General features: G+C 41.8%; 1 protein-coding gene across 1 annotated transcript; it reads right to left on the minus strand.

Annotated features, from left to right (window-relative positions):
• On the minus strand, positions 1-14301 carry LOC120484907 (uncharacterized). Its single transcript, XM_089129097.1, has 3 exons — positions 14233-14301; positions 12491-12700; positions 1-2052 (listed from the first exon to the last, which is right to left on the minus strand). Exons 2-3 carry the CDS (start codon positions 12546-12548, stop codon positions 425-427), a joined length of 1686 nt encoding a protein of 561 aa, XP_088985223.1. The 5' UTR covers positions 12549-12700; positions 14233-14301; the 3' UTR covers positions 1-424.
• Positions 14302-20957: the final 6656 nt, after the last annotated feature.

Below are 20957 nucleotides of genomic sequence, written 5' to 3' on the forward strand. Positions count from 1 at the left end.
TGCGTTTCTATTTTTGTAATTTTTTTATTGAAGACATTATAATCAAAGAAGAAAACAGTCACAATATAGAACAAATAAATGGAAAGAAAAGAAGACACAAGACAGAGGGCTTCATCACTTATCAGAAAAGTTTACATATCAAACGAAAAGATTAAAAGACTTACATATTTTCATTGTTTTTAAAGCTTTCTTGGTACACGAGTTAGAGATAATCCGAAAGTAATGTTGTACTTGCAAGCGTTTCTAGCTAAGACGTATAGCGACGTACACAGTGACGTAACGACGTCGTTCCCTGGGCACTCTCAGTGGAAAAACAAATAGGTTCTGAAGCGGTTCGCAAGTTGAACCAACTCCGAACCAACTTTGAACCAGCACCAGTTCCGAACCAGTTCTTTTTTTGGTGGAAAAGGGGTACATGTGAACATCAAGATAATATTTGTATGTGAAATTGTTTCAAGATTAAATGGCATACATGCGGCTTCTCTCCAATGTGAATCCACTCATGTGTTTTCAGAGATGATGAGTGACTGAATGTCTTGTCACAGTGTGAACACTTGTAAGGTTTTTCTCCAGTGTGGATCCTCTCATGTGATTTCAGATATGATGAGTGACTGAATCTCTTCTCACAGTGTGAACATTTGTAAGGTTGTTCTCCAGTGTGAATCCTCTCATGTCTTTTCAGATGTGATGAGTGACTGAATCTGTTGTCACAGTGTGAACATGTGTAAGGTTTTTCTCCAGTGTGGATCCTCTCATGTGATTTCAGATATGATGAGTGATTGAATCTCTTGTCACAGTGTGAACACTTGTAAGGTTGTTCTCCAGTGTGGATTCTCTCATGTGTTTTCAGATATGATAAGTGACTGAATCTCTTGTCACAGTGGGAACACTTGTAAGGTTTTTCTCCAGTGTGGATCCTCTCATGTGTTTTCAGAGATGATGATTGAATGAATGTCTTGTCACAGTGTGAACACTTGTAAGGTTTTTCTCCAGTGTGGATCATCTCATGTGATTTCAGAGATGATGATTGATTGAATGTCTTGTCACAGTGTGAACACTTGTAAGGTTTTTCTCCAGTGTGGATCCTGTCATGTATTTTCAGAGATGATGAGTGACTGAATCTCTTGTTGCAGTGTGAACACTTGTAAGGTTTTTCTCCAGTGTGAATCCTCTCATGTGTTTTCAGATTTGATTGATTGAATGTCTTGTCACAGTGTGAACACTTGTAAGGTTTTTCTCCAGTGTGGATCCTGTCATGTATTTTCAGAGATGATGAGTGACTGAATCTCTTGTCGCAGTGTGAACACTTGTAAGGTTTTTCTCCAGTGTGGATCCTCTCATGTGTTTTCAGAGTTGATGAGTGACTGAATCTCTTGTCGCAGTGTGAACACTCGTAAGGTTTTTCTCCAGTGTGAATTCTCTCGTGCAGTTTTAAATGGTCCGCTGTAGTCTTTAAGCGACTCAAGGGTTTTCCTCCAGGTTGGACATGATGTTCCTCCTTCACTTCTCTCAGCTCTTCTCTCTCCTCCTTCACTTCACTCAGTTCTTCTCTCTCCTCTTTCACTTCCATCAGTTCTGCTCTCTCCTCCTTCACTTCTCTCAGTTCTTCTCTCTCCTCCTTCACTTCTCTCAGTTCTTCTCTCTCCTCCTTCACTTCTCTCAGTTCTTCTCTCTCCTCCTTCACTTCCATCAGTTCTTCTCTCTTCTCCTCCACTTCTCTCAGTTCTTCTCTCTCCTCCTTCACTTCTCTCAGTTGTCTCTCCTCCTTCACTTCTCTCAGTTCTTCTCTCTCCTCCTCCACTTCTCTCAGTTCTTCTCTCTCCTCCTTCACTTCTCTCAGTTCTTCTCTCTCCTCCTTCACTTCTCTCAGTTCTTCTCTCTCCTCCTTCACTTCTCTCAGTTCTTCTCTCTCCTCCTTCACTTCTCGCAGTTCTTCTCTCTCCTCCTTCACTTCCATCAGTTCTTCTCTCTCCTCCTTCACTTCTCTCAGTTCTTCTCTCTCCTCCTTCACTTCACTCAGTTCTTCTCTCTCCTCGCTCTCTTCAATCAGGTCTGACAGGAAAGGAAAAAGTTGTTAAAAACAATTTTCAGTACATAAATATAATTCAAAGAGAGAAAAATACAGTGAAAGGACATGAAAGTGAGTCCTGATATAAAAGTAGAAAGTAGACAACTGCTTTGATAATTTGATGCCTTTTTATAAATTGATTATACAGTGGGTAGAGAAAGTATTCAGACCCCCTTAAATTGTTCACTCTTTATTATATTGCAGCCATTTGCTAAAATCATTTAAGTTCATTTTTCCCCTCATTATTGTACACACAGCACCCCATATTGACAGAAAAACACAGAACTGCTGACATTTTTTCACATTTATTAAAAAAGAAAAACTGGAATATCACATGGTCCTAAGTATTCAGACCCTTTGCTCAGTATTTAGTAGAAGCACCCTTTTGATCTAATACAGCCATGAGTCTTTTTGGGAAAGATGCAACAAGTTTTTCACATCTGGATTTGGGTATCCTCTGCCATTCCTCCTTGCAGATCCTCTCCAGTTCTATCAGGTTGGATGGTAAACGTTGGTGGACAGCCATTTTCAGGTCTCTCCAGAGATGCTCAATTGGGTTAGTCAGGGCTCTGGCTGGGCCATTCAAGAACAGCCACGGAGTTGTTGTGAAGCCAGTCCTTCGTTATTTTAGCGGTGTTCTTAGGGTCATTGTCTTGTTGGAAGGTGAACCTTCGGCCCAGAGCACTCTGGAAAAGGTTTTCGTCCAGGATATGCATGTACTTGGCCGCATTCATCTTTCCCTCGATTGCAACCAGTCGTCCTGTCCCTGCAGCTAAAAAACACCCCCACAGCATGATGCTGCCTCCACCACGCTTCACTGTTGTGACTGTATTGAACAGGTGATGTAGGACAGAGGCGGTGATGTTCTTGCCTCTGTCCTACATCATCTGGTTGTGATGTGCTGGAACAGTGGATTTCTCCCAGATGTCCTTAGAGATGCCAACATCATCAACATCTATAAAAACAAGGGGAGCCGTGCAGACTGTAACAACTTCAGAGGAATATCTCTACTCAGTCTTGCTGGCAAGATACTTGCTCGCACTATTCCACCACGTCTACAAACCCTTGCTGACCGTATTCTTCCTGAAAGCCAGTGAGGATTTCGTGCTGGCCGCTCCATAGCAGACATGGTTTTCTGTGTCCGTCAACTACAGGAAAAGTGTATTGAACAGCACAAGCCTCTACTCCTGGTGTTTGTAGACTTGACCAAGGCTTTTGACTACGTTAGTCGATATGGACTTGGCTGCCCTCCAAAGTTACTAAAGGTGATCATTGAGTTTCATGAGGGCATGAAGGTGACTGTACAGCCTGAAGGCACTCGCTCTGACGAGTTCCAGATAAGGTGTGGGGTAAAGCAGGGATTTGTCCTTGCTCTACCCTTTTCAGAATTTTCTTCTCTGCCCTACTACGCCGTGCCTTCCCTGATGACTCGGGTATCCTTCTACATACCCGCAGCTCAGGAAAACTGTTCAATCTGGCCAGACTGCGGGTGAAGACTAAAGTGCGCCATGTTCTGGTACGTGAGCTGCTTTATGCTGATGTTTTTGTTGATGTTCTTTATGCTTTATGCTGATGATGCTGCCTTTCTTGCCCACTCAGAGGCAGATCTACAACTACTCTGCTCATCTTTTGCTGCTGCATGTCTAGAGTTTGGATTGCAGATTAGTCTCAACAAGACAGTTATTCTTGCCCAACCTGCAACCCTAAACCCTACAGTATACATTAACAACACATGTCTTTCTGTGGTAGACAAATTCACCTACCTGGGTTCCACAGTATCAAACAACAATAACCTTGATGTAGAGCTTGACATACACATTGGGAAGGCATCATCAATGTCTGGAAAATTGAGCAAGCGTGTCTGGCACAACAAGAACCTCTCATTGCTCCCCAAAGTCCGTGTTTACCATGCATGTGTATTGAGCACCTTACTATATGCAAGTGAGACATAGAGAACATACAGGAGGCACGAACATTGCCTTAACGCCTTCCATTTCCGCTGCCTTCGTTCCATAGTCGGTGAATGCTGGAAGGATCATTTGCCAAACTCTGCCATACTTGAGAGAACTGGTTCTAGTGACCTGTACACCATCCTTCGCGAACGCCATCTCTGTTGGACAGGCATATACACTCACCGGCCACTTTATTAGGTACCCCATGCTAGTAACGGGTTGGACCCCCTTTTGCCTTCAGAACTGCCTCAATTCTTCGTGGCATAGATTCAACAAGGTGCTGGAAGCATTCCTCAGGGAGTTTGGTCCATATTGACATGATGGCATCACACAGTTGCCGCAGATTTGTCGGCTGCACATCCATGATGCGAATGTCCTGTTCCACCACATCCCAAAGATGCTCTATTGGATTGAGATCTGGTGACTGTGGAGGCCATTTGAGTACAGCGAACTCATTGTCATGTTCAAGAAACCAGTCTGAGATGATTCCAGCTTTATGACATGGCGCATTATCCTGCCATCAGAAGTTGGGTACATTGTGGTCATAAAGGGATGGACATGGTCAGCAACAATACTCAGGTAGGCTGTGGCGTTGCAACGATGCTCAATTGGTACCAAGGGGCCCAAAGAGTGCCAAGAAAATATTCCCCACACCATGACACCACCACCACCAGCCTGAACCGTTGATACAAGGCAGGATGGATCCATGCTTTCATGTTGTAGACGACAAATTCTGACCCTACCATCCGAATGTCGCAGCAGAAATCGAGACTCATCAGACCAGGCAACGTTTTTTCCAATCTTCTATGGTCCAATTTCGATGAGCTTGTGCAAATTGTAGCCTCAGTTTCCTGTTCTTAGCTGAAAGGAGTGGCACCCGGTGTGGTCTTCTGCTGCTGTAGCCCATCTGCCTCAAAGTTCGACGTACTGTGCGTTCAGAGATGCTCTTCTGCCCACCTTGGTTGTAACGGGTGGTTATTTGAGTCACTGTTGCCCTTCTATCAGCTTGAACCAGTCTGGCCATTCTCCTCTGACCTCTGGCATCAACAAGGCATTTCCGCCCACAGAACTGCCGCTCACTGGATGTTTTTTCTTTTTCTGACCATTCTCTGTAAACCCTAGAGATGGTTGTGCGTGAAAATCCCAGTAGATTAGCAGTTTCTGAAATACTCAGACCAGCCCTTCTGGCACCAACAATCATGCCACGTTCAAAGTCACTCAAATCACCTTTCTTCCCCATACTGATGCTCGGTTTGAACTGCAGGAGATTGTCTTGACCATGTCTACATGCCTAAATGCACTGAGTTGCCGCCATGTGATTGGCTGCTTAGAAATTAAGTGTTAACGAGCAGTTGGACAGGTGTACCTAATAAAGTGGCCGGTGAGTGTATATCGAATGAATGACATTCGCCTTCCAAAAATCTTGCTTTATGGTGAGCTGCAAATGCCCCCCACAAACATGGTCACCCCATCTACGTTTTAAAGACGTCATTAAGAGGGATCTTCAGGCTTTCTCCATCAACCTGGACAACTGGGAGGCACTTGCAAATGACAGAACCAAATGGCACAGAGCAATTAACAATGGCCGCAGGGACTCTCAGGAGGCTTACAAGTCATTTCTGGAAGAGAGACGCTCAAAACGGGAAGCAGTTTGTCGTACTCGTCATGAACGGCCATAGGACAGGTGATGAGCAGTTACTGGTTTTCTCCACACATACCGCTTAGAATTAAGGCAAAAAAGTTCTATCTTGGTCTCAGACCAGAGGATCTTATGTATCACCATCTTGGAGTCCTTCAGGTGTTTTTTAGCAAACTACATTAGGGCTTTCATGTGTCTTGCACTGAGGAGAGGCTTCCGTCTGGCCACTCTGCCATAAAGCTCCGACTGGTGGATTGCTGCAGTGATGGTTGACTTACTACAACTTTCTCCCATCTTCCGACTGCATCTCTGGAGCTCAGCCACAATGATCTTTGGGTTCTTCTTTACCTCTCTCACCAAGGCTCTTCTCCCCCAATAGCTCAGTTTGGCCAGACGGCCAGCTCTAGGAAGGGTTCTGGTCGTCCCAAATGTCTTCCATTTAAGGATTATGGAGGCCACTGTGCTCTTAGGAACCTTAAGTGCAGCAGAATTTTTTTTGTAATCATGGCCAGATCTGTGCCTTGCCACAATTTTGTCTCTGAGCTCTTCAGGCAGTTCCTTTGACCTCATGATTCTCACTGGCTCTGACATGCACTGTGAGCTGTAAGGTCTTTTATAGACCGGTGTGTGGCTTTCCTACCATACCAACTTCTTCCGCTCATCTGGGGCCGGGTCGCAGGGGCAGCAGTCTAAGCAGAGATGCCCAGACCTCCCTCTCCCTAGACAATTCCTCCAGCTCTTCTGGGGGATACCGAGGCGTTCCCAGGCCAGCCGGGAGACATAGTCTCTCCAGCGTGTCCTAGGTCTTGCCTTACGGCTCAGCTCCTTCTTCACCACAACAGACCGGTACATCGACCGCTTTACTGCTGAAGCTGCACCAATCTGTCTGTCAATCTCCTGTTCCATCCTTCCCTCACTTGTGAACAAAACCCCAAGATACTTAAACTCCTCCACTTGAGGAAGGATCTCTCCACCTACCTGAAGTGGGCAAGCCACCCTTTTCCGGCTGAGGACCATGGCCTTGGATTTGGAGGTGCTTATTTTCATCCCAGCCGCTTCACGTTCGGCTGCAAACTGTCCCAGTGCATGCTGAAGGTCCTGGTATGAAGGAGCCAACACGACAACATCATCTGCAAAGAGCAGAGATGAAATCGTGTAGTCCCCAAACCTGACACCCTCCGGCCCCTGGCTGCGCCTAGAAATTCTCTCCATAAAAATTATGAACAGAACCGGCGACAAAGGGCAGCCCTGCCGGAGTCCAACATGCACCGGTAAGAAGTCTGACTTACTACCGGCAATGCGAACCAAGCTCCTGCTTCGGTCATACAGGGACCGGACAGCCCTTAGCAAAGGACCCCGGACCCCATATTCCCGGAGCACCCTCCACAGGCCGCCTCGGGGGACACAGTCGAATGCCTTCTCCAAATCCACAAAACACATGTGGACTGGTTGGGCAAACTCCCATGAACCCTCCAGCACCCTGTAAAGAGTGTAGAGTTGGTCCAGTGTTCCACAGCCTGGACGAAAACCGCACTGTTCCTCCTGAATCCGAGGTTCCACTATCGGCCGTATTCTCCTCTCCAGTACCCTGGCATAGACTTTCCCAGGGAGGCTGAGAAGTGTGATCCCCCTATAGTTGGAACACACCCTCCGGTCCCCCTTCTTAAAAAGAGGAACCACCACCCCGGTCTGCCATCCCAGAGGCACTGTCTCCGACCGCCACGCGATGCTGCAGAGGCGTGTCAACCAAGACAGCCCCACAACATCCAGAGACTTGAGGTATTCGGGGCGGATCTCATCCACCCCCGGTGCCTTGCCACCGAGGAGTTTGACTACCTCTGTGACCTTAGCTAGGGTGATGTACGAGTCCACCCCTGAGCCCTCCGCCTCTGCTTCCTTAATGGAAGACGTGACGGTGGGATTGAGGAGGTCCTCGAAGTATTCCTTCCACCGCCCGACGACATCCCCAGTCGAGGTCAATAGCCGCCCACCCCTACTGTAAACAGCATTGGCAGGGGACTGTTTCCCTCTCCTGAGGCGCCGGACAGTTTGCCAGAATCTCTTCGAGGCCAGCCGATAGTCCTTTTCCATGGCCTCACCGAACTCCTCCCAGGCCCGAGTTTTTGCCTCCACAATCACCCTGGCCGCAGTCCGCTTGGCCTGCCGCTACCTGTCAGCTGCCTCCGGAGTCTCACGAGCCAACCAGGCCCGATAGGACTCCTTCTTCAGCTTGACGGCATCCTTTACTTCCGGTGTCCACCACCGGGTTCGAGGATTGCCGCCTCGACAGGCACCAGAGACCTTACGGCCACAGCTCCGAGCAGCCGCTTCGACAATGGAGGTGAAGAACATGGTCCACTCAGACTCAATATCTCCAGCCTCCCTCGGGATCTGGTCGTAGCTCTGCCGGAGGTGAGAGTTGAAGATCTTTCTGACAGGAGATTCGGGCAAACGTTCCCAGCAAACCCTTACAGTACGCTTGGGTCTGCTGAGTCTGTCCAGCCTCCTCCCCCGCCATCGGATCCAACTCACCACCAGGTGGTGATCAGTTGACAGCTTCGCCCCTCTCTTCACCCGAGTGTCCAAGACATACGACCGCAGATCAGATGAAACGACCACAAAGTCGATCATCAACCTACGACCTAGGGTGTCCTGGTGCCACGTGCACTGGTGGACACCCTTATGCTTGAACATGGTGTTCGTTATGGACAAACTATAACTAGCAAAGAAGTCCAATAACTGAACACCACTCGGATACAGGGGGGGGCGTTCCTCCCAATCACGCCCCTCCAGGTGTCACTGTCGTTGCCCACGTGAGCGTTGAAGTCCCCCAGTAGAACAACGGAGTTCCCATTCCCACCCAATCCTCTCTGCACCGGCCCCTTACGGCTCCTCCTGCAGGTGGTGAGCCCATGGGAAGGCTTTCCTAATCAAGTGGCTTTCCTAATCAAGTCCAATCAATATAATCAAACACAGCTGGACTCAAATGAAGGTGTATAACCATTTTAAGGATGATCAGAAGAAATAGACAGCACCTATTAAATATATGAGTGTCACAGCAAAGGGTCTGAATACTTAGGACCATGTGATATTTCAGGTTTTTTTTAAATAAATGTGCAAAAATGTCAACAATTCTGTGCTTTTCTGTCAATATGGGGTGCTGTGTGTACAATAATGAGGGAACAAATTTAAGGGGGTCTGAATACTTTCCGTACCCACTGTGTATATATAAATACATACATACATATATATATATATATATATATATATACCCCTAGTGTCGAGTTATGCATTCACCTTAAGAACTTCATCTATCTATCTATCACACCAGTCCTCAGGTCTTTACACTGGCTCCCAGTTAAATTTAGGATTGATTTTAAAGTATTATTACTGGTATATAAATCATTCAATGGGTTAGGACCTCAATATATTGCAGATATGCTCACTGAATATAAACCCAACAGATCACTCAGATGACTAGGATCACATCAGCTAGAAATACCAAGGGTTCACTCTAAGCATGGAGAGTCTGCTTTTAGCTATTATGGCAGCCGCAGCTGGAACCAGCTTCCAGAAGAGATCAGGTGTGCTCCTACAGTAGTCACATTCAAATTCAGACTCAAAGCACATCTCTTTAGCTATGCATTTACTGAATGAGCACTGTGCTACTGTACATCTGACTGTTTTTACTTTTTTACTGTACTGCTTTAACTGCTTTAATACTGCTCTGACTGGAAGAGATTTTGATGGAGAACGGGAGAGTCTTCACTCCGATGAGGCGAGGGAAGAAGTAAATTGCTTAAACTGTCGCTGAGAGCGTCGTTAAGGGTAATGGCAGCAGAAACGTGCTCTGTGGGGGCCCCGCCGGGCACTACTGGTGTCGCACCACCCCAGCAGAGTACGTCCCTGGGCTGGAGGTCGAGTTGCACCATAAACCAGCCTAATCTCTTCCATCTCAGATAGGGGTATACTGGAAGAGATTTTGATGGAGAGCGGGAGAGTCTTCACTCCGATGAGGCGAGTGAAGAAGTAAGTTACTTATACTGCTAAGAGTATAAGAAGTCGCTGAGAGCGTTGTTAAGGGTAGAAAAGTGCTCTGTGGGGGCCCGCTGGGCATTACTGGTGTAGCACCACCCCAGCAGAGTACGTCCCTGGGCTGGAGGTCCAGTTGCACCGTAAACCAACTCAATCTCTTCCACCTCAGATAGGGGTATTACTTTATTTTATTTTTACTCTTAACTGTTTTTATTTATATTGATTGCATTTACTGAATGAGCACTGTGCCACTGTTCGTCTGACTGTTACTGTACTTCATTTTATTTTTGATTCCAAATTGTTTTATTTACTGTATTTTATTTTTATTATTATGATTTTTTTAATTCTGTAATAAAACTGTTTTAATTATTCTGATTTCTTTTGATTATTTTAATTTCTTCCATGTAAAGCACTTTGAATTGCCACTGTGTATGAAATGTGCTATATAAATAAACTTGCCTAATAAATAAAAAATCTAATAAATAAAATTAGATACATTTAATATACTTATATTTTTGAAAAATCATTAAAATAAACATGCTTAGGCTGCAATCCCATTACAGTTTTTTCACAAAAAAAGTCATTGTTTAAAGGGTTAGTTCACCCAAAAATGAAAATTAAGTCATTAATTATTTACCCCCATGCTGTACCAACCCCGTAAAACCTTCGTTCATCTTTGGAACACAAATGAAGATATTTTTTATTAAATCTGAGAGGTGGATCACTTGACGGCCCATAAACTCATTAAAGAAAATGTTTAAATATTCCATGTGACTACAGTGGCTCAATTATAAGTTTATCATGCGACAAGACTACTTTTTGTGTGAAAAAAACATAAATAACGACTTTATTCGACTATTCCATTACTTCCTTGTGGGCCTTGAGACGAGAGTGGAGAGTGGAACAGATTTCCAGAACGCATGCGCGAGAACTGAGATGAGGACGTTCTTCTTCGACTACTTCTTGTTACCGGCTGCTCACTGCTTAGGAGTATTACCGCCACCTACCGTATAAGCTGATATACGTGCTGATAACGTCATCTTATACGGTAGGTGGCGGTAATAGAGAGCCTAAGTCCCGCCCCCCCTCTTCCGGCTCATGGGACCTTATTTCGGAAAAAATATGAATGGTAGTCAATGGCAAGAGACAACTTATCTTTTTATTCCATCTGAACTGCGCCCTGAATTACACATATGTTTGTCAATTTAAAAGATAATTCTGAAAGTCAAAACCGCCGCAGTTTGTCATAAAACAGAAAAGTAACATTTAGTTTTATGTGAAAATCGCTCAATGAACTACATCTCCCGGGAAGCAAAACAACGAGTGAGACCCGCTGCTCATGTGTGTGCAGTCTGGTACAACACACTCAGGTATGACGGCGTAACGTTACGATTATAACGTAAGACTATAGAAACAATGACAGACATTAGCCTCAGCAAAGTTAGCTTCATTCATTGAGAGAAAATATGCGCCTTTGGGGTTTGTAGTCTTTGTAATTACGTAATTTCACAGTCTTATACCTCAACGGTCTCACATCAAACTGCGACTTTCTTGACTTGTTGACAATCATCAAGCGCTATATAAATAAAGGTGACTTGACTCGCAGTAACATGTTTATGCCGGCTACAAATGTACACTTCACAAGATGGATTCGATTAAATCTGCAAGATTTGTGAAATTAAATGTTAGATATTCAGAGATTTGCTTAAATGATGTAGATGCACATTTGCTGAATGTTGACAGGAAAATGAGAAAATATTTTAGGCTGATTGTTTGCCTTTGTAACAGAAATAATATCAAAGCAAACGCATTACTTTCACATACCTTTTACTTTATTTGATTACTAGTTCTGAAGCCCCCAGTTCTGTCAAACATTAGATATGACCGACAGAGATCATAAACTAATGAAGACTCAGGCGCTGGTGTTCTCGGCGTCACCCGTCAAATTAAAAGTAAGCAGCACCATCAAAATAAAAGTCCCGTTTCAAACACATTGGCCAATCAGAAAAATGTTTCGGCCAATGCCGATATTTAAAATATAGGCCGATATATCGGTCGACCACTAGTAAAAAAAAGCTGCCACAGAATGTGACGTCATTTCACAGCCGTTGCAGTGTCTTTATAAACTTCACATGCTCAAAGTGTAGAGTGGCAGCGGCTTTAACTAGTTTTAAATGAACCATTTTTATTAGCATTATCTGTGTCCTACATGTTTCACTCAACCCTGTTACTCCTGACATGATTTTCCTCCTTTCAAAAACAGCATTTCTTAAAACTGTAACACACAGGAAGTGACATAATCTGGGCTTTTTCTATTGCATGATGGGAAGACAAGAGAATAATCTGAACCCATTTTCTTTTTTTATACAAACTGTATCATTGACTGTATTCATCAACCCTGTTACCAAAGTTACTGTAAGAAGAATCTCTAAACCTATGAATAATTTATGATATCAGACTAATATAACTTTCAGTAACTTGGTGTTTCCTGATTATTCTTAAAAAATAATACTTTTGTAAACTGTTGAAAATGACTAACATTCTGGTAACGTTGTTGCAAATTGGGAACCAGATATAAAATAAAACAATTTTATAATTGTTTTATTATTGAAAACGAAATAAAATAATATTTAGCTGGATCTCATGTTGACAATAAATATAAACATTTCTCAAATCTCCATTTACTGACCATTTGTTGAAACCCCCTAGAACGTATCTAAAAGTGATGAAGTGCTTGAATGTTTCTAACATGAATGTTCTCCAGCATCATAAAATGAATGAAGAATAAACACCAACCTCTTTGTTCTTCAGGATCTTCAGTGTGTTTCATTCTGCAGGGTTCTGGATCACTCATGTTCTCACTGTCCTCTTTAATAAACTCAGTCTTGGCAAATTTCAGCTCTTCGTGATGCTCGTCTTCACTTGTAGCTGATGGGAATTTACAACATTTATTGGAGAATTGCAGTGGGAGGAGCTCAACTGATGATGTGATTGCAGTGGGAGGAGCTTCACAGATGATGTGCAGGATTGGAAAAAAGAGATTTTGCGGGGAAAAAAAGAGATATTTTTATTAAATAACATTTGAATAAACTTTATAAACGGAACACCAAATAACAATAATAACTGTACAAATTATTACCCAGATAGCACAAGGCTGTTTGATGTCCTATTTACATCTGGAAGACGTATTTTTAAGAGTGTTTGCTCATCTGCAAGAGGACGTTTCCTGTCAGATGTCAAATAGACGTTTATTAGATGTTCATTACATCTTAGAGACATCTTCTAAACGTCTATTTGACATATGCAGGAAACGTCCTATAGAAAATACGTCTTCCAGATGTAAATAGGACATCAAACAGCCTTGTGCTATCTGGGTAGCAATATACTGAAGTAAAATAAATATATAGACAAAGATAAAGGCTAACATTTCTGTTCACTTTTTCCAAGGGAACTCGCACTGAATCGAAAACGCTTTGGGAACGCCCCCGCGTGATTACCTCTAAAGCACGTATCAACTACAATGGAAAGAATGAACGTCACAAACGGGTGACGTCATGACCAGGAAAAGGTAAAAAGCACATCGGGTGCAATCTGCGCTAGCTTTTGTGTCTCAGCAAAGCGATCTGTGTCAAAACTGTCTATTAAATTAATTATTTGTCTGACACAGCCAGTCACTATTTGATTAAAGTGGCCAGACTCGTGAACCTCAGGGATCTCACAGAACAGAGCAAGGCGACCATGAGCTTATAAAACTTAAACTTAGTTTATTTATTTTTTTAAATGAGCGATCGTTTCGCTTGTTAAGACCCTTATTCATCGTCTGGAACTTTTTAAAAGCTTTTTAAAGCTTTATAATTACAGCAGCATAATGTGTTCAACTTAAATATAGTTTGATCTTATGATTTATTTATCAATATATCATTATTAACATTTTATATGCACAGAAACTGAAAATTATCGTATAACTTTTGAAAATAAAGAGCACCATTGTTCCAAGAGTAAAGGATATGCAGGGTATTGCTTTAATGTCTCGCGTGGCTCATTTATAGTGAAATTAAAGTAAAATAATTTAAAGCATTTAGCAGATCTGTTCCAGTATGACCAGAGTATGTGTGCGGAGTGGGAGCGTAGCGTGGAGTGGAGTGGAGCGGCATGATTTTGAACGGAGCGCGGAGCGGATTTTTTAAAAGTCGGAGCGTCGTTGCAAAACAATGTCAGATCAACGTTGTTTCGATGTCATGTTTCCACGTTGATTCAATGTCAGTTTGCTATCTGGGTTGAGATCGAGATCCATTCATTCCCTTTGTAGATCTTAAACTTTGACTTGACCAAACGAACACACACTCGCTCAGGTCTGAATGAACTCCACATATTCTCCTCAGGCTCGCTGCTGCTGCACTAAATGTGTATTTCAGAAGGAAGACGATAGAAAAGACGCACAAGTATCGCTGTGATATGAAAACAACACAGAAATTAGTAATGTCACTTCATCAAACTGTATAAAGTGTGTGTAATGATTGTGTAAAGATGAGAAATACCGTGAACTGCTCTCCTCGCCTCAGAAGACTCGACGCTGAAAGGGTAGAGGGAGACGGCGCGAGCGAGCAGTGACGTCATCGGCCTCCAACGCACGCGCGTACCCCCGAAGCCAATCAGCTCCCACTTCTTGGGAGATGTAGTTCATTGAGCGATTTTTCACATAAAACTTAACGTTACTCTTATTTTATGACAAACTGAGACTTTCTTGACTTTCATAATTATCTTTTAAATTGATAAGCAATGTACTTCAGGGCACTTTCAGACTAATATATATATATATATATATATTTCCCGAAATAAGGTCCCATAAGCCGGAACCCTTAAGGCCGCCAACCGGTACCTTTAGATAAGTGATAATCTCATATTATTAATCCTATTAATAAATTCAGTGATTCAGAAAGTACATGATTGTTTACGTTTCTCAGTTTTAATGTTGTCTGTTGAGTTTCCAGCAGATGGCGCCAAATCTCCATTCAGACTGATGACGTTTGATCTTCCGCTGAATCAAACCGTTTTAGACGCTTTCATATATACGAGGGTTTATTAATCTGATCAGGTCACCGTTATTATACATTACAGCATCATATCTGGGAGATTATTGTTGGCAGAATTAATACTGAAAAAGCTCTCGTGAGTCCGTGTTCAGGAAATGTTCAGGAACTGCAGAAGATTGAAGGAAGTAGGCCTAAATGTATCGTGGATCATGATTGTTGTTAACTGTTAACCATTTGTTTGTTTGTTTGTTTTTAGTTACCAATTGGAAAGTGTTGTTAACTACATCATTCAGGCAAGAGTTAAACTGAATTAATATAAACGGCTTGCATCAAAACTTAGCAGGAACAATAATGTCGCCTATCACAAAAACTCTAACATCATTTTATTTCATCATCATTCATGCGTGTTTACAAACAGATCATATTTAACTGAAATCGCCTGAGATGTGTCGAGTCCGCTTCATTAAAGCGCTTTTAACAATATAGATTGGTTCAAAGCATTATTAAATGACACAAGACATTCACATTATTAAGTTAAGCTGCCATGAAATCAAAGAAAAAATAAACATAAATTGAAAAACTTACGCAAAAACCTTCAGTTCTTTTTTGTTTATTCCAAAACAAACATTTAAATAGCCTATAATTTTAATTAATTTTTCAAATGTGAAACATTTGGTTAGCATTGAACTGCTACTTTGAACGTATTTCTGTGCAAGCTTCTATTAAATAGCCTACACTTCATTTTTCTACTGATAAAGGTTTCTAAATCTTTCCACAACAATCTTGAGTAAATACAAAAACAGATGCATTTTTCTTTCTAGTGCAGATTGAATATAGGCTATACGTTAATAGGCTACAGTAGGCTATAATAATAAAAAAAAAACTATAAAAAATACTTACAGACTTTGGGAGGCAACACTTTACAATAGATGGTTAATAAATGACATTTTTGGAGTATTTAATCTGTCAACTGTCACTCATTACATGGCTTTAGGAATTTGAGTTTATATTCAGAGATTATGATCATATAAGAATGAGAATCGGTTAATGAGCGAGTATGAGGCTTTCTCTGTAAAGTACTATGCTAAACCTACAATGTCAAAAGACATGAAAATTTCAATATTTTTGTTTAATGTACTCATGTTTTAAATCGATAAAAATAACCCGAATTCTGACGCATGCGCGCGGCTGGAACCCACACACACACACACACACATACACACTCTTTCAGCGTGAAACTTCCTCTCGGACGCTCAGTTACTGTTTAAAGCAACACTAAGTACGATTTTTTACCTTAAAATAAGTTTGAATTTGGACTCCAATAGACATGCAGGCAGTGCTAACTCCAGGAACTCGGGGAAGCTGGTAATATATTCACAGATTTGAACTTCCCACATCAAAAACTCGAGAGCTTAACGTTGTTAAAACACAAAAGACACTATATTCAGTCATAGTAATGTAGACAACAACACAATTTTCCTCAAAACGCGCTTAAGTTGGTCAGAATAGGGGACCGTCCTCTTTTGTTTTGCACATTTAATATGACGAAGACGATTCAGTGTCTTCACGGTTCACACACCACTGCTCTCCTGTGGGTTTGGCCACCAGTGTTTACTAAAAGCAAAAAGAAACAGAACAGTTGTACCTCTCAGAAATACAGAGGCAGGGTTGCTAATACAACGCTATATCAATTCAACTGTGTAAAACACATATGACATGTCCAGAAATCAATTTCAGTTTTACGCTGAGCTAACGCAGCCTCGTGTGGGGTTTCCTCATTTAAATCATCTAGTTATATATAAAAAAAACATTTTTCATAAAAATATCATCTTGATTAATAGAAATGTGAAATTTGTGTGTTTACTAGTTTCCATGTCCGTCCTTCGGATGAGACGTTAAAACGAGGTCCTGACTCTCTGTGGTCATAAAAAAATCCCTGAAAAACAGTAGGGGTGTAACCCCGGCATCCTCGCCAAATTTGCCAGTGGACTCTGTCCATCATGGCCGCCTAATCATCCCCATATATACCAATTGAACACATTTAGTCTAAGCAAATCTCCACATATGGATAAATAGCATGGGTAAGTCGCCATTAGTCAAGATGTAGGTTGATGCAGGTCTGCTGTGACCTCTGAGGTCAGAGAAAGGCGTCTTCGGGTCTGTTGTTGAAGGCTGAAGTGTCCCATGGCTCCTCCACAGGACCTGCGCAGATTATTGAAGAAGGTCTCCGAGGTTGAAGAGGGCCTGAGCTCACTATCATCAGGACAAACTACCAAACCATACTGATAATACACTCCCTCCTCAGCAAGAAGGACAGATCCTGTTCACTTTAGTCACTCAAGTCACTCAAAAAAAATACCCTTCATCATAAAAAGCCGTTCTTTTATATGAAAATGGTAATAAATGTATTTTATTGACAACATATTTTAGTTTGTCTTGTATATATTTTTGATTAGATCAGATATGGTCATGTTTCCCCTATGGGGCATGTTGTCACGCTATCTTCCATTCTTTATGGATAAAGCTACCATGTATTAATTAGTCAAAACATCACTGTATTAGAAATGTATGAAATTAATGTGGGACAAAATAAATACCCCAAGTGAATTTTAAATAAATAAGAAGTCTGTATCTAAAGACTTTGTTAATGAAAAATATGACAGTGTTATGCTGAATAAAAACCTTGTTGTCCATCTTCTCAAACCACACGAGAAAGCACTGACCAGGGTCATTGTCCACAAATACAAAGGAACTATTATCTCTTCTACACTTGCTGGGACCAGCAGGTCATACTCGTGATATTGAAATGACAGTCATGTGCCTTATGGTGTGCATTATATTAACTATGCTGATATGTTGAGACCTGGACAAACCTCATTGCTCTTCCTTGCGATCTCCACCAGCAGATATCGGACACAAGACTCTTTACGCCTAGCTAGTGTTACTCTGTCAGAGTTAGTACTCGTTTTGTAATCTGTAACAAGTGCTCTTTTCATTTTTGATTCTTTTAATAAATATTGTTAAACATTTATTGTAATCATCTCGACTGGACCTTGGATTCTTGAGTACGCGTCACGTTCTTCCTTCCGGATCAGGGAATAAACGACGAGAGGGTGAGCATTCGTTTGATATAAGAGATTTGATTGATTAAAAAGCCTATAGCCTATAGCCTAAAACAAACGCTGATCATCATATTGGTGACTGCTTGTCACCAATTCTGCTTGTTAACATCAGGTGTCTTCAATAACGCTCAATCATCACTCAATTATCTCATTGACTTTAAGGCCTGTTTACACGAGAACGCTCGCGGGTGAAAACGTAAAAACATTTTATCGGATGTGCCACGGCAACGGCGTTTTTGAGGCTTAGGCCATGTCCACACTAATACGTTTTCGTTTGAAAACGTATATTTTTCTCTCCGTTTTGGCCTTCCGTCCACACTGAAAACATAAAAACGTATCGTTTGGAAAACGCTCTCCAAAGTGGCTAAATTTGAAAACGCCGTTTTCGCGTTGTAGTGTGGACAGTGAAAACGGAGGTATTTCAAAACGATGACGTAAGTTTAGTCATGTGATCCATGCCCAGATAGCAATCTGACATTGAATCAACGTGGAAATATGACATCGAAACAACGTTGATCTGACATTGTTTTGCTCATCGAATTAACGTTGAACCAACGTCAGACGCGTCATTCTTTCAAAACTAACGGAAAATCAACTTGAAATCAACGCGTTGTTTCAACGTCATGAAAGCAAACCAATTTTCGATTTTCATTTAGCTTTGAAGAATGCCGCGTCTGACGTTGGTTCAACGTTAATTCGATGAGCAAAATCAACGTTGTTTCAATGTCATGAGAGACGTCGTTTCCACGTTGATTCAATGTCAGTTTGCTGTCTGGGACGGCAACGGCGTTTTTGAGGCTTAGGCCATGTCCACACTAATACGTTTTCGTTTGAAAACGTATATTTTTCTCTCCGTTTTGGCCTTCCGTCCACACTGAGACGCCGTTTTAAGTCACCAAAAACGTATCGTTTGGAAAACGCTCTCCAAAGTGGCTAAATTTGAAAACGCCGTTTTCGCGTTGTAGTGTGGACAGTGAAAACGGAGGCATTTCAAAACGATGACGTAAGTTTAGTCATGTGATGCATGTAGTACCAATATTCATGTTTGTCAGTATTGTGCCTGTTATGTGTTATTCATTTTTACACTGTTGCTAAAATATGTTACTTTCTATCCCAGACAGCAAACTGACATTGAATCAACGTGGAAACGACGTCTCTCATGACATTGAAACAACGTTGATTTTGCTCATCGAATTAACGTTGAACCAACGTCAGACGCGGCATTCTTCAAAGCTAAATGAAATCGAAAATTGGTTTGCTTTCATAACGTTGAAACAACGCGTTGATTTCAAGTTTATTTTCCGTTAGTTTTGAAAGAATGACGCGTCTGACGTTGGTTCAACGTTAATTCGATGAGCAAAACAATGTCAGATCAACGTTGTTTCGATGTCATATTTCCACGTTGATTCAATGTCAGTTTGCTATCTGGGCAGAAACCGCCTGAAAACACTAGTGTGGAGTCGGACGGAGAGCGTTTTTAAACGAAAACCCCGTTTTCAAATTTATCCGGATTAATGTGAACGAAACGCAAAAAAGTGAAACCACCCTCCAGAGTGGAAATCTTTAAAACGCTCCACCGCCGTGTAAACAGTAAAAACGCAAAAGTCTGCTTGACGGTGAAGGTTGTACACAGGCGCGCGGTATGTTGTAGTATGCACTCCTCCTAGCCGCCTGAAGTGCATACTACATTGAATTTCACACACTAACGCGTCTCCGTTTGCACGCGGATTTCCCCACACAAAACGCTCGTCTAAACGCAGAATAAAAAAAGATTGACGCAACGCCACTTTTGCGTTTTCTCTTCAGAATCGTTTCCGTGTAAACATAGCCTAACGCTGCTTCAGTAACCCAGTTATGTGCAGCCTTTTGACATAAAAAAGTTATTTAAAGGCCATGGTGCAGGTTAAACACTACTGTCGATTAATGGGTACATAAAGCAGTTAAGATATGTATATGAAGTTAGAAATATCTCAAAAATGGTGTTAAAGTCCCGTTTTTGTAGCTTTTGTTTAGTGACGGTTATTTTTCACGCGACTCGGCGATGACGTCACATGAGGCAGACGCAGCTGCAGGCTGCAGGCAGCGGCGCGCTTCAGAATCGGTTCACAGTAAAGTCTGATGGTTCAAAGCCGAGGAGATCGATGTTCTCGTCAGGGCTGTAAAAGAAATAGAAGTGACATTGGGGATGGGACAAACCCACCCATATTAGCTTCGGTTATGCATATCAATTTGGGCAAATGTGTATGCTTTATGCCTATTTTTCCTATCGTCATCATGAACACAACAATGATTTCCCTCGTGTTTAAATAGTTTTCCTTATAATAATGCATCATTTGTAAAAAGTAAAATGCATCTGTGTAAATGAGAGAATCATCTACTATGTGTATGCGCGTTGTTCACTCTGTATCTGTAAGCATGCGGATAAAATAGCATCTGAAAGTACACGCAACGCGCCACTGACTTTAGACTTGGTTAGGGTGACCAACAGTCCTGTTTTACCAGAACATTTTCTGTTTTCACGTCCTGTCCTGGCTGTTTTTATTTTATTTTTTTAATTATGAAAATGTCCTGGTTTTCAAAAAACTTCTGGGAAAGATCAGATGGGCAAACAAGCATGAGGAAGAAAAACAGGATAAGGAGGAAGAAAACTAGATACATTTTGTTAGTTCGTTTTTGTAGGTTTGTGAGAGCTATTTTTGTTACATTTGGAGGTATTTATTTTAGTTATTTCTTAATTATATATTTATTTTTCTAATACAGAAGAGACATTTCATTCATTCAAACCTAAAATAATTATATATTTATTTTTCTAATACAGAAGAGACATTTCATTCATTCAAACCTGTAATAAAACAGGCTCTGAGAAGCCTATCTGAATTTGTGTCTTGTAATATAACAATTTTCTATCCATACAGAGGAGGCAGGCTACTTTAAATATACTGATACAGATGTAACGTGTACATATCCAGCATTCTGGATATGAGGCATAATGCCTGAATCCATTTGTGCTACACATAGCATACTCACACTTCATGCAAGATAATGGTCCCCTTCAAACCAGCACGCATGAGTATGTTCATGAACAACAGCTATAGGTGACAGGAGATG

The sequence above is a fragment of the Pimephales promelas genome, chromosome 3, assembly GCF_988280905.1.
Source record: "Pimephales promelas chromosome 3, fPimPro1.hap1.1, whole genome shotgun sequence".
Taxonomy (NCBI): Eukaryota; Metazoa; Chordata; class Actinopteri; order Cypriniformes; family Leuciscidae; genus Pimephales; species Pimephales promelas.

Bases quoted from the DNA above. Each gene is read 5' to 3' on its own strand.
- LOC120484907 (XM_089129097.1), bottom strand. From the start codon at position 12,548: ATGAGTGATCCAGAACCCTGCAGAATGAAACACACTGAAGATCCTGAA. The intron at 2,053-12,490 runs GTTGGTGTTTAT...CTTTCCTGTCAG, and splicing joins AGATCCTGAAGAACAAAGAG to ACCTGATTGAAGAGAGCGAG.